Source organism: Setaria viridis, chromosome 9, assembly GCF_005286985.2.
Source record: "Setaria viridis chromosome 9, Setaria_viridis_v4.0, whole genome shotgun sequence".
NCBI classification, from domain to species: domain Eukaryota; kingdom Viridiplantae; phylum Streptophyta; class Magnoliopsida; order Poales; family Poaceae; genus Setaria; species Setaria viridis.
In genome coordinates this window covers 16253298-16273271 of record NC_048271.2, presented here as the reverse complement: position 1 = coordinate 16273271, position 19974 = coordinate 16253298, and the positions used below count along the sequence as shown (strand labels likewise).

The 19974-nt window shown below is 46.9% G+C and overlaps 2 protein-coding genes and 2 long non-coding RNA genes across 7 annotated transcripts; 2 read left to right on the top strand and 2 right to left on the bottom strand.

Annotated features, from left to right (window-relative positions):
* Positions 1-4878: 4878 nt before the first annotated feature.
* On the top strand, positions 4879-8041 carry LOC117838504 (uncharacterized). The gene is made up of 4 exons (XM_034718552.2): positions 4879-5004; positions 5077-5393; positions 5494-5584; positions 7587-8041. The coding sequence occupies exons 2-3, from the start codon at positions 5190-5192 to the stop codon at positions 5557-5559; spliced, it is 270 nt and encodes an 89-aa protein (XP_034574443.1). The 5' UTR covers positions 4879-5004; positions 5077-5189; the 3' UTR covers positions 5560-5584; positions 7587-8041.
* Positions 8042-8392: 351 nt separating this feature from the next.
* LOC117838506 (uncharacterized) lies at positions 8393-9522 on the bottom strand. The gene is made up of 2 exons (XR_004636630.2): positions 9133-9522; positions 8393-8939 (listed from the first exon to the last, which is right to left on the bottom strand). It is a non-coding gene; the product is annotated as an uncharacterized lncRNA (long non-coding RNA).
* Positions 9523-10581: 1059 nt separating this feature from the next.
* Positions 10582-13669, bottom strand: LOC117838505 (uncharacterized). Its single transcript, XR_004636629.2, has 2 exons — positions 12179-13669; positions 10582-10850 (listed from the first exon to the last, which is right to left on the bottom strand). It is a non-coding gene; the product is annotated as an uncharacterized lncRNA (long non-coding RNA).
* Positions 13670-14170: 501 nt separating this feature from the next.
* Positions 14171-19375, top strand: LOC117839009 (uncharacterized). Of its 4 annotated transcripts, XR_004636764.2 has the most exons (7): positions 14172-14750; positions 15271-17333; positions 17429-17525; positions 17743-17840; positions 17987-18068; positions 18498-18649; positions 18740-19375. XR_004636764.2 is itself a non-coding variant. In XM_034719236.2 (3 exons), exons 1-3 carry the CDS (start codon positions 14372-14374, stop codon positions 17008-17010), a joined length of 2034 nt encoding a protein of 677 aa, XP_034575127.1. In that variant the 5' UTR covers positions 14171-14371; the 3' UTR covers positions 17011-17160. The 4 variants fall into 4 exon arrangements, 1 of the variants encoding a protein (XP_034575127.1); XR_004636762.2 differs by lacking the exon at positions 17743-17840; XR_004636763.2 differs by lacking the exon at positions 17743-17840 and having other exon boundaries at positions 18719-19375.
* Positions 19376-19974: the final 599 nt, after the last annotated feature.

The window sequence follows — 19974 nt, the reverse complement described above, 5'->3', positions numbered from 1 at the left end:
TCTGCTATGTTCAGAACTTCAGATCTAGAATTTGAGACTGGTATTTGTGCTTCGTTGTGCTGTGGAGATGTTTCGTTGTGCAATTTGCAGTCATGGTTTTCTGGATCTTTGGTTGTAGTGTGTAGTTGTGATTCAGTGTTTGAATTTATGATCTCATTTTTTTGACAATGGAAATGGTGGTTGTATGATCTTAAACTAGTGCTGTTTGATATGTGTTGTGCGTTTATGTTCTGCCATTATCTCTGATTTCAATTGTATTTTGCCTAATTTAACTGTTCTGAATATTTCCATATCAAGCAGCATGTGCGAAATTGCTTCTTGTATTCAGGTTAAGTGAGTCAAGTCAATCCATTTCAAATAGAACCAAAAGTTCACCCTGGTTTGCTGAAAGCGCGAATCCAGTTCAATTCCACTTCAAATTTCATGGCTCTGTATCAGAAAGGTTACCTGGTTCTGGTTGGGTCTCATATTCTCTGAGCTTATGTCCATATATCCAGTTCATTGCCCTGTCTATCGCAGCAGGGTAGTAGCACTGCATGTTTGCTATCGCAGCAGGGTAGTAGCACTGCATGTTTGCTAAATTCAGTGCTGCAATTCCCGTATCCATATCTCAGACTGGCGATCCTTATATGTTTCTTAACCCTGTCTAGATGTATAATCACAAAACTTTAAGGTCAACTTTCAGGCATGAGCATGCCTTGCTGATGTCCTGAACCATCACAATTTCTCATTTGCCGCTATTTTCAGTGCTCCTTGGTCGCTGTCTTCCAATGTACATCTTTACGAAGATTCCAAAGGGAAAAGGAAAACTCAGGTCTAGGCTAGTAACAGTAGCATAGGTAGGATTTACTGGAGATTTGTTGCTGCTTCTGCAGGGTCCAGTATTTTTCAGAAATCATCATTCATATACATTTTTTATTTATAGAAAACTCAGACTCGTGTTAGAACACTAGTTAAAAAAATACTTTGTTGTTGTACCCATGACGGATGTTTCCGTACTAGACCGATCTACCATATGAGTTTCATATTATTGTAATGCAATTTTTATTTAACAAACTCCAAAGATATTAGAATTATTGTCTTCTCCTCAGATTCACAAGAAAAATGAGCTATTATTAGCCTCAAGGGCATTCAGGTCAATTTACCAGCTAGATAGACAATCGACACAAAATAATCAGGATTGCCAAACACCCTGCTTATTCGGACAGCGGATTCTCAAAGACAGCAAGCTTATCTGATAAGCCTGCTTGCCAGATAAGCAAGTTCCAGAAAAGCGGATAGCCGTTGTGTTCTGTCCTCCGCCCAAAGAAATAAAAAATAAATAGCAGTGGTAGCAGCCGCAATAGCGGTAGCGGCCTATTGCCGCTATCGCTACAAGGTAGCGGTCGGCCTGATGCGGTTTGGAACTTTGCGGCCGCAATTGCGGTGGTAGCAGGCCGCAATAGCAGTGGAAGAAAAAACCCTAACTAGCCGGCCGGCCGGCCCAGCCCACAGACACACTCACCCACTCAGCCCCAACACGCTCCACGCCTCGACCCAGCGCCGACGCACCGCCACCCTTCGCCTCCCTCAGTCCCTCCAAATTTGGCGCCGTCGCCGAGTTGCCGATGCCGACCCCGACCTACAGGTGCGCCACCGCTGCGCGCTGCCACGCCGTCAGCCTGTCGCGAAGGTCATCACCGCGCTAGCGCCACCCACATCGCCGTGCCGCCACCGGCCTGCCGGCTACCGCCGCCACGCCGTCGTGACTCCACGATTCCGCGAAGGCCGCCGCCGCCACATCGCCGTCACCGCCGCCGCGATTCCGCGAAGGGTGAAGGCCACCGCCGCGGGCGCTGCGGCCGCCACATCGCCGTGCGTGGTGCCGGTGCGCCACCAGTCCACCACCGCCACATCGCCGTGCCCCGTGCGGCCGTGCACCACTGGCCCACCGCCATGATGCTGCCCGTCACTTACGAAGGTCAGCAGGTCACCGTCGCCACATTGTCGTGCAAGATTTCTTACTTTCTGCTGCCACATTGCCATTACTTTCTTACTGACCTTTGCAAGATTTTTTGATTTACAAACATTGATACAGAATTTGCAAAATGTCATCTGCTGCGTCAACTGCACATACAAGCCAGTCAACATCAAAATAGGATCCAGCTTGGGAGCATGCCTTACCTCTAACTGGAAAGGAAACCAAAAATCAAGTTGGATGCAAATACTGCAAAAATTACTTCAACGGTGGAATAACAAGGTTTAAGAAGCACTTGGCTGGAGTTAAAGGACAGAGTATTTCCTGTAAACAGGTTCCTGAAAATGTTAAGGAGAAAATCAAAGCAATGTTGGATGCACATGACGAAAAGAAGAGCGCAAAATTGGATTGCCAGTTGCGTATGAGGCAACAAGTTAATATCAATGAAAATGACGAGGAGGATTGTGTTGTAATGGAAGGAGGAGGAGAAATTGAAGATCAAGCAGGTTCATCAAGTGCTCTAGTCCCTAAGCAGCCCAAAATTAAGGGACCAATGGACAGCTATTGTATGCGGCCAGAGCAAGCTCGTGCAAAAGGAAAGCATCTGCAGACAATGATGAGCCAACATTATAAGGTCAAAGAAAGGGAAAAGGCTCATGATTATATTGCAGATTGGTTTTACCAAGCAACAATTCCGTACAATACAGTTCTTCTTGATTCTTTTAATCTAATGCTAGAGGCGATTGGTCAATTTGGCCCAGGATTGAAGAAACCTTCTCCTTACCAACTTGGAACCCCTTTACTGAACAAACATGTCAATCTAGTCCATGAATTTTTGGAAGTGCAAAAGGAGCAATGGTCTTTAACTGGATGTTCCATTATGACATATGCTTGGACAGATCGGCGTGGAAGAAGCCTAATGAACTTGGTTGCTCACTGTTCTTGAGGTGTGTGTTTTCTTGAAGCCATTGATGCTTCCATGGAGGTTCATGATGGGAAGTATATCTACAGCTTGGTAAGCTCTTGTATTGATGACATTGGTCCTGAAAAAATTGTGCAAGTGGTTACTGATAATGCTTCAAACAATATTGCTGCATCAAAGTTGCTTAAATTGAAATATCCTCACATATTTTGGACTGCATGTGCTGCACATTCTATTGATCTAATGCTAAAGGATATTAGTAAGATATCTATGGTTCATAATATTATTCGAGATGCCAATGCTATCACAAATTTACTTTATGCACATACTAGATTGCTAGCCATTATGCGTCAATATACCAAAGCTGACTTAGTTAGAGCTGGTACTACTCGATTTGCCACTAGTTACTTGAACTTGAGAAGTCTCTATGATAAACGAAATGAATTGAAGCAACTATTTGCATCATAAGAGTGGGATAAAAGTTCTTGGTCCAAAAAGATTACAGGACAGAATGCACATGACTTGGAACAACAAGTTCTGGTCACAAATGCTAGAAGTTATAAATTATTTTTGAGCCACTTGCATATGTACTTCGAAGAGTAGATGGTGATGTTCCAGCAATGGGATACATTTATGGTGATCTTCTCAAAGCAAAGCAAGATATTGCAGTACGCTTAAATGGAAATGAGAAAAAATATGGTCCTATTTGGGGAATCATAGATGCAAGGTGGGACAGCAAGCTTAAGACTCCATTGCACAAAGCTGGGTATTTCTTATATCCAAGTTTCTTCTATGATAATAAGAAAGAAATGGAGGATGAAGTCTTGATGGAAGCTGTTGTACAATGTGCAGCTCAAATGTACCGTGATGATATAACAATGCAAGATAATATTGTTTCTCAGCTTACTATGTACACTAAAGCCACAGGTTCTTTTGGAACACCAATGGCTATAAGACAAAGAAATATTCCAACAATTTCCCCAGGTTAGTATGTACAGTTGTATAATTCATTCTTAATTTTTTTTCTCTCATCAAATGAAAATATTTTCAAGTTTGTTAATCTGCTCTTTCCTATTATTGTAGCAAACTAGTGGTCTGTACATGGAGGTAGTGCAAAGGATCTAAGGAAGATGGCTATCAGAATTTTAAGTCTAACTTGTAGCTCTTCTGCATGTGAAAGAACTTGGAGCGCATTTGAGAGAGTAAGTTCTCCAACTTTGGACTATAAACATCCATTCTGTTATGCATTGTGGGTATCATCAATAATATGAAATGCTTGGACATTATATTCTTGTAGGTGCATTCTAAGAAAAGAACTAGATTGGGTCAGCGTAAACTAAATGCTCTTGTCTTCATCATGTTCAACAAGAGGCTGCAATGGAAGTATTCTCAAAAGGATAGGGACCCCTTGGTTGCGAAATTCATTAATGATGAGTCAACAAATGAATGGATTGTAGATCCTGATGCACCAGCACCACAATTAGAAGATGATGCTCAGAGTGGTAGTGTGAGAGGTAAGCGAAGATTAATCCATAAAAGTTCATCAAGCAAAGCAAAGAAAGCACGAGTTGTTGCAGAAGATGAGCAGGAAGAATTTGATTCTTCTGAAAGTGAAGAGGAAGAGGAAGGGAACATCCCTTATGCAGATGGAGATGGTTTAAATGACCATGAGGCCGATGATGTTGCTTCTGACAACGAATGATAGTCTTGTGAACTATTTTATGGCTCATAATATATTTCTTTGCAAACTATATGTGAATATGTAATGATTTAATGTGTGGAACACTGATATTTATTTTCTTAATTTAAGCATGTGAGACATCAATTGTTTGTGTGCAATTAAATATCTATTTATACTTATTATTTATAAGATATATAATTAAAATTATGTGAGATTATTAGGTGCCGCTATTGGAACTTATTATCCGCAATATCGTCCGCTATCCGCAATCTGCTACCTCGACATCAATCCGCTACCAACCCGCTGTTGGCTATTTTAAACTTTGCCTCCGCCCCGTCCCCTCCCCCGTCGGACAGGTGCTTCCCCATCCACGCCGCTCTACGACGGCCGGTGTGCCGCGCGCGCCTGGGGCCCATGCCGTGCGGCCCGGTTTAGGTGTACCAGGCACGGCACCGAACCCAACCACCGTGCCCGTGGAAATGATCTGATCTGAATCTCTGATCCCCCCATGCGCAGGAGCAGCAAAGCAGGCAGAACGCAGAAGCTGGGCGGGAGCCGCAGAAACGCAGGCAGCCCAAGCCCACGCGCAGGGCGCCGTGAGGCCTCCTTGAGAAGGGAGCAAGCTCCGGATGATGGGCTCGGGCGACCCGGCCGCCGACCCCCTCTCGCCGCTCCTCCGCCACCCCGGCGCGCTCACCCTCACCCTCTCCCGCCGCGTCGCCATGGCGCGCGACGCCACCGCGGCCGCCGTGCCCGCGCTCCGCCCCGCCTGGCTCATCGACCTCATCCCGCTCCTCGTCGTCCTCCTCATCGCCGCCCACGTCCTCGCCCTCGTGCGCCCTCCCTCCCTGACTTTCTTACCTCTCCTACCGCGCGCACCTGCTGGATAAGATTTGGCCATTTTGGGGGGATAATTTTGGCTCGCCGTCGCAGGGGTACTGGATCTACAGGCTCGCCACGGACGGGTCCAGGCAGCCCGCGCGGAGCAAGAAGCACTAAGGAGGCGGCGCCCGCGGCCAGGAATGTAAGCCTCTTCACTCTTCTTATCCGCTGCTCCTCTCTATTCTCTCTCTCATGTGTTCTGATGCTATCGCTGGAAGCTAATTACCCGAAGCTGTGGAATTCCTGATTGCTCGATTTGCTGGCTGGTGCCTGCTAGGCTTATGCAGGGGTGCATTTCAAATGCTGATTGCCCAATGCTACGTTGTGAATAGTGAATTTACTTGTTCATAGCAAGCTGGGTACTAACATTGATCTGCTCATTTTGGTGATCTTATACTCCAGTACCACATAACTACTAATACTTTCATCTCAAAACCAAAGTTTTATTAATTTTGTTGGTGGCACCAGGTTTGGGTATTTGGTCCAATTTAGCTTTGGTACCTTGCTTGTTGAGTAGTTAATGATAAAAATGTATGTCTGAAGATACTTGATAGATATTTGTGGATCCCTCAGATTTGGATATGGATGCAGTGTAGGACATTAGATAGTGATACTTTTGGGGATGGTACGGTTGGTGGATTGGGATTGCCTTCTTTGTTACTACTTTAGTATGCAATTATTGAACCCTTTTTTAGGAGAACAATTATTGAGCCCCACTGATTTCGGTACCTGCTTTTTATCAGTGATGGTTTGTTAAGCTATTTATCGAAGTATCCTCCTAAACATGGGCTTATTTGTCTGAACCATGGAGGAATAAAATGTTTCTGTTCAACTCATGTTTTGAAGATAAGCTTTTGATATTGTGAGTGCTTCGTATGCTCCCACTTATGTGTCTTGCATTTGTTATGCATTGTGCTGTCCTAAGAGAACTTGATTTCTCTTTGTCTCTCCAAATTTATGTTCCTGTAATCATATTTTCAAGTTGGGCAGTCTTCACTTGTTGAATCCATGGACTGTTGGTAAAAAAAACACAACTGTCATATGCTTTCAGCTTGCATTCGTATGTTATTTTTTCATTTTTGGATCATCTATCGTTCTGGGCTCCTTATACCTTATAGTGTATTAGCCCAACAAACATATGACAAATGACAATGGAGCTACCCTTCAGAAATGTAGTTTGTGTCTCAGGATTTTGCTGCTTTAATTGCCAAAACTTGCATCAGGCATAACTTTTAAATACAAGTAGAAAGGGCTCCTGAGATGATTAATAGTACCTTTATTCCTTTAACATTGATCATCAGACCTCTTGTCAGCTAACATTTTGCAAATGAAAGAAAGATAGGAAAAATGTTTCTTTAGATATGCGTTTTCTGAAAAGATTGCAATGATCCTGGCCTCTGAAAATAGTGATCTGTTGATTCGATGAATTAACATGTATTTTGGCCTTGACAATGTCTAATTTCTTGAAAACAAAATGGCTTGGTTCAAACTTCAAACATTGGTAATTTTGTCAGTTCATTTTGATGTAACAAAAGGAATATCATTTCTTCCATTGTACATTAACTAAGAAAAAGACTCTTTCCGATAAATCAATAAGTTAACTTTTCTTTGTATCATGTAATTTTGTATGAGCCTTCTGTATTTGGAAGAAGAGGTTTCTGTTTTTTCTGCTGCGAGGTTGAAGGTATTCGTTTGTTGTCTTCATAGGTTGGCGAGAGACACAAACCCATGATTAACACCTGGCCGTTTAGACTTTCTTTTTTTTAGATCGAGTCATGGTGTTATGAGTCTTTAAGTAATCAAGCAGCAGAGATGCATATGCTCGCATAGTCACATTCTTCGGTCTCTTGAATCTATACGGCAGCCCAGCATAACATCATTCAAGCAGTAAATGGCAGCACAGCTGACTGGCCTTTTCACCATACTGCAAATTCACTGTCTTCTGTGTCTGCATTTTGTGTATAAGATGTATAATGAGGAGGGGTTAACAAACTCCCACAAATTTTCTGCTGATTTTTGTTTGCTCCAGATCTGCGTAGTATCTGAGTAATATGTAACGTCAGACAACCTATGAAACACCAACAGTGACCTGCTAAGTACTGCTGACCTTCTGGGATTAATCGTTTTCTTTCATTTTGTTGCAGGCTTGCAGCCAGTGTTTGCCATTTAGTTCCTGCATCCTCTGCTTGTTGATCTCCAAGGTTTTCAATGTCGAGCGATGGCTCGCAAAACTCCTCCTGGAAAGAACCAAATACAGGGAACCAATCTCCTCCAGTGGTTTGTTCAGATGTTGGTTTCAAAGGTGACGCTAGCTGATATGTGAAAGGAGGACCTCATGATCATAAATAGCTTTCGGTTGTTGAATAGGCATGTCGCCCGTCGACGCCTCCGTGTAAAGGACAGTAGCTAGACAGGTGTGCCGTTTCGTCTGTTGCCGGCTCCTGTAATCCCAGGAGCAGCGTTTTATCTGCGCAAGAGTGAAATGCACGGTGCCTTAAACTTGTTGTGCTGAGCCAAATAGGTACATCAACTCTGAAAATGTATTTTTGGATTCTCAAACTTGCTAGCACGGCTAATCCTGTTAAGGGCCTGTTCGGTTGCCTGCGTGTCCTCGACTTGTCCCGCATCACTGAGCCAGGCTCCATCGGGCCAGGCCAGTTGCATACAAGTGCAGCATGATTGGTTGCATGCATGCATGCACCCAGGCCCCGTAAAACAACTGTTTGGTTGCCTGCCTTTCTTTGTTTTCCTGCACCGAATGTCTCACAGTCCATCCGTGTTCGTGTGCCGCGCTGCATCAGCTCGTCCTGGCTCCCGAGAAACGCTCAATTCTGACGTTTCCAGCGGGCCTGGCTCCGGCTGTACGGTTGCATGGCCAGGACCTGGCTCGAGCGATGGACCAGGAAACCAATCAACTCAAACTTGCATCTACGACTACGGGAGAAGCAGGCAACCAAACACGCCCTAAGTAGGTCCAAATTCTAGCAATTTGTCTTAAAACGCCGACGTGGCAAGCTGAGGCTGACAAGGACGCTGACGGGACCTGACACGTGGGCCCCACATGTGAGGCACACCTACCTTCTCCTTCCTCGCACCTCCGCCCGCCTCCTTCCCCTTCCTGGCCGCCGCCGCCGCCCGGCCTCCTACCTCGGCGCCGGCCTCCTCCTCCCCCGCCATGCCGGCCACCACACACTCGACCTCGGGGGTCGGAGCGGCCCTCGTCGGCATGCAGCCCCGGCCGGCCACCTACACCAATCCAACGCCGCTGCTCACGCTGGCCAGGCCGTCGTCGCCGTCCGCTCGCGCCGGGCCGCGTGCTTCGTTTGCCGTCTGCTCGCGCCGCAACCGTCCGCTCGCGTTGGCTGCAACCTTGGGCTCCTGTCCGCTGGAGCAAGGCACGACCGCCGCCGCCGTCCGCCCGCATCCTCGGCCTTGTCCGCTCGCGCAGGGTGCAGCCGTGCTAGCCGCCGCCGCCGCCAGCTCGCGCTGGGCATCACCTGCATGCTTCATGCTTCAATTTCTGACGCAGGCAAGGCAAGCACCAAATCTACTACCGCAACTCTATGCTCCGCATGCTAATCCAATTCAATCAACTGCTGGGTATTATAGAGCACGCGGGTGCTGACTGCTGAGCGCATGCAAGCTGCGTGCACGGCGTCGCCAAGGCTAGCCCACCAGCGGGCAAGCTACCTTGAGGCACGCCGCCGCTTCCCGGAGTTCGAGGCGCGCCGCTCGGGCCCGACCCAGCCCGGCCTGCCGCTTGCATCGTGGAGCTCCGCTGGATGGTGGTCGCCGCCGGAGGAGCCAATGGGCGCGCGCGGATCCCCTCCTCTGCCGGAGCTGCTCGGAGCCGCCGTCGCCTCCACCGCTTTGCTTGGAGCCGCCGTCCCCACTCCCGCCACGCCGCTCGGTGCCACCCCCACCCCATTTGCTGCATGCTGCAGCCACTCAGCCATGGCAGTGCACAGGTGGGAGGTGAACGGGGAGAGAGGAGGATGGGTCCATGGCGGCGCAAGGGAGGCAGGACGGGGCAAGGTTGGGTAGCACGACGGACAGAGCGAACGTCGACGGTGCGGCGGATAGATGAGTACGAGGGAAGAGAGAGAAAGGGAGAAGGTAGGTGTGTCTCACATGTGGGGCCCACGTGTCAGGTCCCGTTAGCGTCCCAGTCAGCCTCAGCTTGCCACGCGTGCAGTTTACCGTGAGTAATCGGTGTTTTAGTACAAATGGCTAGGATTTGGACATATTTGACACGATTATCAAGTTTGAAGTTCAAAAATACGTTATCAACTAACCTATTTAGCACAGGACGACAAGTTTAAAGGACGTGATGCGTTTCACTCTTTGCGCAATATAGAGACAAGAGTTTTCAGCCTCTTCTAGGATCCTGTCTGAAGGTAACATGGGATAGCCTATGGGCGTCTCCAATGGTCTAGTTTAGAGTTAGCTCAATCAATTTCTTACTAGTTGAATAGTGCAATATATCTAGCGTGGAGTGAAGATCGCTCACTTTTCGATACAATTCTCTCGTAGCACGATCTTCAAAAGTGCTTTATACATAGGATCGTATTAACTATGAGCTATCATCTGATTTATTCCATTGAAGACGGAGACGTCCCATGTGTCCTGTTTGCAGTTCCGGATAGTCATCACATCCAGCATCAAATGCTGCACTGGCAGGTGGCACCCTAGCTCAGCAAGGCCAGGAGTTTCTCAGATGTCTCGAGTACCTGTCTGATTTGTGTCACGTAAGTGTCGGCAACGCGGCGTTGGATGACTGGATGATCACACGAAGAGAACAAGGCGTGCCAATAGGGGAGCGCACCTGTTCCTCTTTCGATTCGGCCGGCGGCCTCTCTTTGCGTTTCTTCCCTGACAAAAAGAGGGTCCCGTTTGCGCCTTTCCCCTCGTGGGGCGGCACGACAAAGAGCACAAAGCGCAGGTTGACGCTCAGCTCACCCCAGATTCTCACGGACGCAAAGCGTCTTGAGTCAGATCTGCTCAAGAACATTTCTGACCTCGAAGGATGCAGATTGCAGAGGAACCAAAAGAGCACGGCATGTGACCTTGTATCAAACACCCCAAAAACTCCCAATTCCAGACTCACAGCATGTCGGTTATGTATCAGTCTGACACGCAGAATCGAAGCCCCTTTTGCACAGGGATTAAAAAATAATAAAGGATAGAGCTACAGCCGATTAATCACACGGCAACGCAGAGGAAGAGGTTTTTTTCAGGTCACGATGTACAAAAGTTAATTTAGCACATGGTATGATCACGGCAGAGGTGGATGTTTCTTTGTGGGGCATTCAGCTAACGGCAGACGATGCAGAGGACCACGGCGACGATGATGATCAGAATGAGGAGCGGCAGCGAAATGATCAGCACGAACTCCATCCGGTCTCTCCCTGCGAAACAGGATGAAAGTTTATATTTCACACGATTGGCAGATAGCAAAAATGCTAGTACCATCTATGCACAGTGGTGATAGTACAGGTTTTGGCCGGATTCGACAATTTGGAAGGCTCTTGTAGCACAATGAGTTTTATTCAGAATTGCATCCATATACTTGATCATCAGTCGCTACATCCTGAGTGTGTGAACTCGTCGACTTCCGATGAATTCTCAAGCGCATCAGATCTCTGGAGGAACCATTCCATCATCTATATCTTTACTATTAGATTAGATGCATGAACATAGCTTTATGCTCAGACAAAGGCACATCAATGGCACGTTTTGCTGGAAAGGTACAGTATGGGATTCCCCAATGAAATAGCAATTGAGTTAGACCTTTCCCCGGGACGAATCAATTCTTCATTAGTGTGGCGCTTTAGGTCAAATTAACCTGCGTGTTAGTTTCCAGAACAGAACAGATCACAAAGACAGTAGGAGCTGTTGGTTCACTACTGGTCCTCTATAGGATGTGGCTGAGATGTGAGCAGAAGGTATCATCTTTTTTCCCCTCCCATAAGCCAACTGCACAGCTCTTCTGAATGAAAAAACACCTAGTAGTTCCTCCTAGGTTGGCTCTCTTTTTTTTAGCCAACTGCACAGCTGCTACCAGTAGGCAGTAGGTTCCTTCTGCTCCTATGAGATTATCAATCACTACTTCGCTAGTAGCTGGCAGCAGCCAGACTTGGTCACTTGGACACCAAAGTCTTGCCTAGATCACTCTACTAGTCAACAGATGAGTCTTGAATCTGGGAACTCTGTCCAGAATAATAGAGGGGCACAGCAGTTCTTGCCCCATGAACTACTCCATTTCTTATCCTGAGCCTAAATAAAATATATGCTGGAGCTTGGAGCTAGCTAGCTGTCTTTATTAAATTGAGAACAATTTGTTTTGTTTTCTACTGAAAGCTACTCAAGTCGATGTAAAATTTATGCAAGAACGTAGTGCTACCAGCGTTGATCTAACAAGGACGCCATAGGCGTAGCAGATTCCAGTCGCAAGGCCAGCCAGAGTCACCAAGGCATGGACAAAGGGTGATTTTGTTGAGAAAAAGAGCAGGTGAGAAGGATAAGCTACAGCTACAGCTACCAATTCAAGATTCTATGGGGCGAAGAAGATCATGAAATGAAACCTGAAACTACACGATCGAGCGTGGAGCCCCTGAAACCGGGGTAGATTCGGGGCAATCGCCATAGGTGATCTTCGCAGACGGCACGCGGAATCCTCGAACGGACTGTGTCGAAATTTAGGACAAGAGGACAGAGTCAAGGGACCAGTACGTACCTGCGCGGGATCGAACTGCTCTTCTCGCTGTACTTGCTGATCTTGCTGGAGAAGCGAGCTGGGGGAGGGAGGCGACAGGGCGCAGTAATGGGGGGACGGCGACGGGGGAGAAGAACTGGGGCAAGATGCCAGCGACGAGATAGGGAAGGAGAAGGCGATGGCCGCTCTGGGTGGTGGGGGCCCGTTAAATTAATCGGCCGGGGGAGGAAGAAACACCAAGCGAAAAACGCGTGCCACGTGCCGCGTGGCGCCGCGGCCGAGCCAAGCTGGGCGGTGCTTGGAGCTTGCTTGACTGTGAGAGTGAAGCCAGGCCAGCTATATATGCTGGCTGCCTGTCTGATCCTTCTCAGTCATTGGCCATTTCGTCACTCAACAGAAGAGATCACACGAGCTTATTACAGCATAGTACTCTACTCAAATCTGTATCCAAAATGAAAAACTCGAAAAAGCTTGAGAAGTCTCTAGTTCCTTAGTTACGAAGACAACCTAGTGCAGACGCGCAGCATGCACGATGCTGTGTCCGATGCCTTTGGAGTCGGATAAAAAAAGAGGAAAAAGACAGGAGAGGTCCAAAACTAATCAATACTCCAAATCACAATGCACACCCCAGACCACCGACGACAGTGGATACACACGCACGCACGCACGCACGTTATTACGCTGTGATCACGAAATAAATCAGGTCCTGATGATGATGAACGGGTGTCGGCGACGACGCTGCAAACAACTCATGGTGTGCGCGCCACCGCGGCCGGCGTCGGCGATCAGCGGCAGATGATGCAGAGGATGATGGCGATGATGACGACGAGGGCCACCAGAGGCAGCGAGATCACCAGCACCATCTCCATGGCTGCGCCTTGCTTGCTTCGCTTCGCTTTGCTTGTATACCCGACGCGGGCGACCTGCAATGCAGAAATAGAGCTCGTGTATGTAGAAACAGAGCTCGTGTTCCGGCGGCGTGCGGGGAGCTGACCGCCTGCGCGAATGAGCGCGGAAGCTTGAGCCTTGGGGACGGTCGGGTCGATCGGTCCCGGAGTTTGATCTGGCTGGAGTGCCTGCCGTCGGTGATCGGGTGAGGTTAAATACTCCTGCGACACGACGAGTTGGGAAGAGAATCGAAGCAGCCAAAGGCAAAGCTAGCGTGCCACGCGTTTAACATTTCGGCCTGCTTTTCCATCATTCCGTCCCCAATGTCGCGAAGCATCTGAGCCGCGCTGGACGCGCGCCTGTCAAGCACACGGGGAAAAGATGTTGTTGTTATCTTTAGAGAGGGGGATAATCGCGAGCTGGATTCCAACTCGAAGTAACGAAAGGTAATCGAGCTCGATCTCGACACCTAGCTATAGCCGGTGGGGAGAGAGACAAGGCAAGGCATGCAAAGCCAAGGTGTCCACCGAAGCACACGCCGTTAAGATCGAGAGACCACTTCGATTGGAAGGAGGTGCTGGTGTGGTCACAACGAGTCGAGCGTGTGCTTCTCCGGGCCGCACGGCGGCGCGCGCGTCGTGGTTGAGAGATTCGGTGGAAGCATTCGTACGCAGCCGTGTGTGAAACAAAGCTTTGGGCGGTCGAGCCGTCCCATTCTCTTCCCGCAGAAGACATTGCACTAGGTGCATCGATAATAAATCTCTCCATCCAGAGAAATATTATTTGAAAAAAGTTCATTTGGCCTTCACGGTGTCGATAATTCCCGAATAACAGAAAGAAAAATGGACGGTTCAAAAGTTGAAGGGGATAAACTTTGTTGTTTCAATTAGAGGTGAAAAAAAGGGGGGGGGATTCGGCGGTTCAGCCCACAAATGCTTGTGATTCAGCGGTTCAAAATAGGCCTTTTCATTTTGGAGCCCACAAATCAGCATGCAGCGGTTCGGCCCACCCACACAAACCCATGCCGGAATGTCATTCAAGGCCCGCTCTAAACTGAAACTTGAAGCCCAAAAATCTATTGGCCCATAGCTTATTACAGTTTTCCTCTCAACCTGCAAAAAAACAATGATGCCTTCCGTTCCCTTAAACCCCGACCCGACCACACGCCGCCGACGACGACGATAAGCCTCCACCACATGCCCGCCGCCACGACCGACGAGCGCGCGGCGGCCCAGCGCGAGGCGTTCCAGAGCTCAGCTCTACTCTACAGAACCATAGGCCGCCGCCGCTGCGCTCCCCGGCCATGAGCCCCTGCCCCCGCTTCGGATGCCCTTTCGACCACGCATCCCCCTCCGCCGCCTCCTACCTCACCTCCAGCGCTGCGCTCCCCGCCCACCCGTGCCTCAGCGTAGATCGCTCTCCTACTCCCCCTCCTCGGCGGCGTTGTCGGCGGCCGCCACGGAGTCCGAGGAGGAGGCGGTTGTGGGTAGGGACGCGCCGCCGCTAGCCCCTCCCCACTCGGGCGGGGCGGGAGGTGGGCGGCCTGGGTCTGGCTGGGCACGCAAGGGGGCGTTTGAGGAGAACGACGCGGAGCTGGAGCGGAAGGCCTCGATTGCCGCGCGGCTCAGGCTCTGCCATGAGCTGCTGTGGCAGAGGAGGTGGCGGGAGATGCGCGGCGAGTTGGCCCAGATGGTGGGCGAACAAGGTGAGCTAGGTTTGAGTGTTTGTGTTTGTATATCTAATTAGCAGTTGCTCTTGCGGAGAACATGGAAGCATAATTATTCATCAATTGCTGAGCTACAATTTTCACGCTGTCAATTGTAAGTCAGAAGGAAACAGTATTAGTCGTACACTGAGCTGCAAATTTCATGCTTTTACATACTCGTATTTAGGGAAAACCTATGGTCATCTGTTACTACTTACTATACTGAAATTTCCATGCTGGTAGTCGTATTTAGATTCAAATTGTGATCATCTGTTACGGAGCTGCAATTTCATGGTACTAGTTGTATATTTGACAAACATGTGGAGATGCAAATACATGGTATCGGTAGTTTTGCCTGCAGAAAGCAAACTGGTAGCAGAACTGCACAGATGTCGAAATTTTGCAGATTGTCATCTGTAGATGTTCTTTCTTATGTCTTCAAAATGATATAATTTGCATATCAACAATTACGACTGCAGCTAACATTCACTTCACATTTTTACCATATTTTTTACTGCAGGACCTGATTCTGCATCGATTCTTAGTGACATCTTATTGAATGGATTCAGAGAGTGGCATTCAAACAGCATTATTTGGGATGCTCTAGCAAATAGTTATGCTAGAGCTCAGATGATTGATGATGCTCTTTATGTTCTTAGCAAAATGAGCAGCCTAAACATGCAAATCTCGGTACCAACCTTTGACAGTTTGTTGTACAGTCTAAGAAAGACAGACATGGCACTGGAGATTTTTGAAAAGATGGAATCATGTGGTCTCTCCCCCAGTGATTATTCCCATAGCATTCTCATAGATGGCCTCTGCAAGCAAGATAAAATTGGAGAGGCTCTATCTTTCCTTCAAGAGGCTAGGAAAGAGGGGAAATTCAAACCCCTAGGAATGACCTTTAACATCCTTATGTCTGCATTGTGTAATTTGGGTTTTATTCAGGATGCAAAATCAATTTTCTGCCTGATGTTGAAGTATGGATTAAATCCGAACAGGTACACGTATTCAACCATTATACATGGTCTATGTAAAACAGGTTCTGTACGTGAAGCATTTGATATTTTTCAGAGTGTGACTGAAGAAGGAATGGAACTTGATATTGTCACCTACAACAGCCTTATTAATGGCTTTCGCTTGCACGGTCATACAAGAGAAATTCCAAAAATGATTGAGATGATGAGGAACCAAGGGGTCGAACCCGATCTTGTTACTTATACTATACTTATTGCTGGCCATTGTGAAGGTGGTGATGTTGAAGAAGGTATGAAGATAAGAAAGGACATCATAGATCAAGGTTTGGAGTTGAATATTGTCACATATAGTGTCCTTATCAATGCTCTCTTCAAAAAAGGCTTGGTTTATGAGGTCGAAAACCTACTTAGTGAGATATGCAGTATTGGTCTGGATATGGATGTCGTTGCATATTCCATCCTCATCCACGGGTACTCCAAGCTAGGAGAAATTGGAAGAGCACTTGAAGTCTGCAAAGTAATGTGCTCTTCTCAGAGGGTAATGCCAACTTCATTAAACCATGTATCTATTCTTCTTGGCCTTTGCAAGAAAGGATTCCTTGATGTAGCGAGGTTGTATTTGGAAAATGTAGCTACCAAATATCAGCCAACAGATGTAGTACTCTATAATGTAGTCATTGATGGCTATGCAAAAGTGGGCGATATTGGTAATGCTGTTCAGCTGTATGATCAGATTATTAAGGCTGGTTTGTGCCCAACCATTATAACATGCAACTCTCTTCTATATGGTTACTGCAAGATTGGGGATCTGCATACAGCAGAGAGCTATTTTAGGGCTATTCAGATAAGTGATCTGCAGCCAACGGCAGTTACATACACCACCTTGATGGATGCGCTCTCTGAAGCTCGGAAAGTTCATGCCATGCTAAGTGTTTTTAATGAAATGACTGAAAAAGGGATCAGGCCAAATGCAATAACTTACAGTGTAGTTATTAAAGGACTTTGTAAGCAACTCATGTTCCATGATGCTATGCATGTACTTGATGATATGTATAGACAAGGTTTTAATGCTGATCCAATACCTTACAACACGCTTATACAAGGTTTTTGTGAAGCACGGGACGTCAAAATGGCTTTCCACATATATGAACTAATGGTATGCCACGGACTGACGCCCACGCCTGTTACTTATAACTTGCTTATTAATGTGCTGTGCTCAAAGGGACTAGTCATTCACGCAGAAATGGAACTGGAGTCCTTTAGAAAACAGGGCGCTGAGCTGAGAAAATTTGCATATACGACACTTATCAAAGCCCAATGTGCAAAAGGAATGCCTTACAGGGCGATTATGTGGGTTGGTAAGCTTCTAGATGCAGGGTTTGAGGCTTCTATTGAAGACTTTAGTGCCACAATCAACAGACTATGCAAAAGACAATTCACCGAAGAAGCTTTGATGCTCATACCGATTATGCTATCTGTTGGTGTTTATCCAGATATTCAGCTGTACCATGTGCTGGGCGCGGCTATACGGAAGAGAAATGAGCTTTTCTATCTACCCATATTGCAAGCACTTGCTATCAAAACTGGCATTTAGTACTTTGATCATGTAAGTGAAATTGCCTGATAATACTCTTAACAGTGCGCATCATGCTGACTGACTCACTCCTGCTATATTTTGTGTCCTTGTTTGTTGCTCTGCAGGTGTTCTGTTGCAATATCTTCCATGTTTTAATTGGTGGGCATTTAAGACTGTTGCCTGCAGTCAATCACTGTCAGTATGCCTGTGATAAACCGTAAGGTAAGCTAAAGTTTTGACATCCATTTACATTATTACATGACGTGATCGGTGTATTTGATCATGAACACTAAAATCCTAAGATCATAGTATTTGGTTTTACCACATTTTCTTTTACAACTGGCAACAGTGGACCCACCCATTTTGGTACGGTCCATTATCTTTAACTTTAAAGATAAATGTTTAGATACTGAATTCTTCTGATGATTTCTTAATTCAGACATGTACTATTGCTACATTTTGCTGGCTTGCCAAACTATCGGTAATATTTCTCATGGCATTCTTCCATGTATCTATGTGAATCTCATAGTCATGCAGGTAAATGCACATTAGCTATCAAGCTACATCCATGCACAAGCAAATATTCAGTTGCCTGGTTAAATTAAATGTGTCGGTGTCACATGATGAAACTAACTCGCTTTATTTGAGAAGTTCAACTTATTCTTATTTAACCTTTTTCTCAGGCAAGATTTGCGATCGTGGGGCCATGTTTGCTGGTACAATGAGTGATGCAGAGATGGCAAGGAAACTAACTTGCTTTTCTAGGTAGGTCAAAGATATTTTTTCCTTCATTGGTTGAGTTTATATGGACCTGTTAGTTCTACTTGACACTTTTCATGTTTTTCACATGGTATAATTGGTTTATCTTTAGCTATGCACAGAACTTTTGTGATGGCTAACTAATGTCAGATCTATGAATGCATTCTGTGAAGTAAGCTCTTACTGATAGAAATGATTATCTGTATATCCTTGTGTACCATCAAGTATACAAGCAGGATATACAGTCTTACTAGTAATATCCATTAAAGAATGGGGAAAGTTGCGCTCCATCCTATATGTCATTTCATCTTTCTGTTTTGTTCTCATTCAAGAATCAGAATCTATGTCTGCTTTCAATAAACAGAGTTTAGAAGTCCCCTTGTACTTCAAGAGGAAACACTTGTTCTGTTCTTCATAAATCCATTAATGCGACAGGTTGGCAGACGGTATTAATAATTCAAGATGAGCCATCACCATCGGCCAACCCTGGCACGTCGGTGGCTGGAATTTGTGACGAAGAAAGATAGCATGATCGTAGAAGATGCAGAGAAGCTGCGGATACGAAGCACTGTCACCTGAAACTGACGGTAAGTGCAGATCTGTGAACAATCCCAACCTGTCTTCGTGGTGTTTACAGCATTGACATATAACTTCAGCACACTGCTGCTGGCGTTCAGCTTTCAAACTTGCCAGGTGCCATCAAGATGCCAAACTGGTTGAATTTCGCTTGCGTGACGACAATCTTCGGGTCATTTGGGTGCTCACAGTGCAGGCATCCTCGCTGAAAACCAAGTTGATCTTGGGGAATCCATGAAGCATGAAGATCATGCGGTGTACTTGTCGGATGTGGACGAGGACAAAGGCCATGGCTAGACGCCTAGGCCTCCCCACCGAGGGGCATATGGGCAGGGTGGCCCCTAGGATCTCTCGTCCAAGTCTTGGAGATCTCTTCCACCAAGCTAGCATCTCCTGATATCTGCGTAAGCATCAGGCGCATGGCCGAAAGCCAAAACTTCAGGGCTAGGCAGATCGGTGCTTGTCGAGTAGCTCCGGACCATGGCCCTCCTTTTGTCCTTGGTGTGCTCTAGTCGTTTTCAGTCTTTTACTGAACGAGATTCTTGTGTTTCCCCTCATTATCTAGTTTGTGTAAATGGCATACTTGCTGTTGATGCTGTACAGTCACGTTGGCGATCAGATTGTGACTGTAGGTCAGAGAGGAATAGCGCATGTATTGCGATGTATAGATTGGACAGCTGCTGAGCTGCTCAGCATTCTATTTTCAAGTATCGACAAATACATTCAATGTTCAACTAGTGACTGTACATTCTGTTCTGTTTTTCATGTCGCGAGTTAAATGTACGATTCGGTAAACACTGTTTGTGAATCTTTGGCCTGCACGCGTTCGTCTCCTTGTGTGAAGGAACGTATGAGTTGCTTTGGTACCCATCAGTCACATTTGCAACCATATCTGCAGACACCGGCAGGATTGCGAAGCTATAGATATGCAACGGATAGCATGTACAGGCAAAGGCATGGAGTGGCGCCAAGACGTCGAGGTGATGCCCAACAAGCCCGAGGACGACGTGCTAGAGGACAGGCTCCCAAAGTTGATTTCTGTGATGTGTCGACGGACATTTTGACCACGGTAAAACTGAATAAAAAGTGCTTGTCCAGGCTACCTGTGGCGGTAGCTTCTCGCTCGCTTCCAGGTCAAAATTACACACGGGCGACCACGTCCATCCATCTGCATCAGCTACCCTCACACGATTCGTGACCCATACGACGCCAAGCTTTTCAGAGACAGGATGGCATCATGCACCATGTTGCGCAAGTAGCAGATCATGTCGATGATGGCGTCCACAAAGTTGGGTCCAGCGAGATTGCTGCTGCCCTCCTCCCCCCTGAGCCTCTG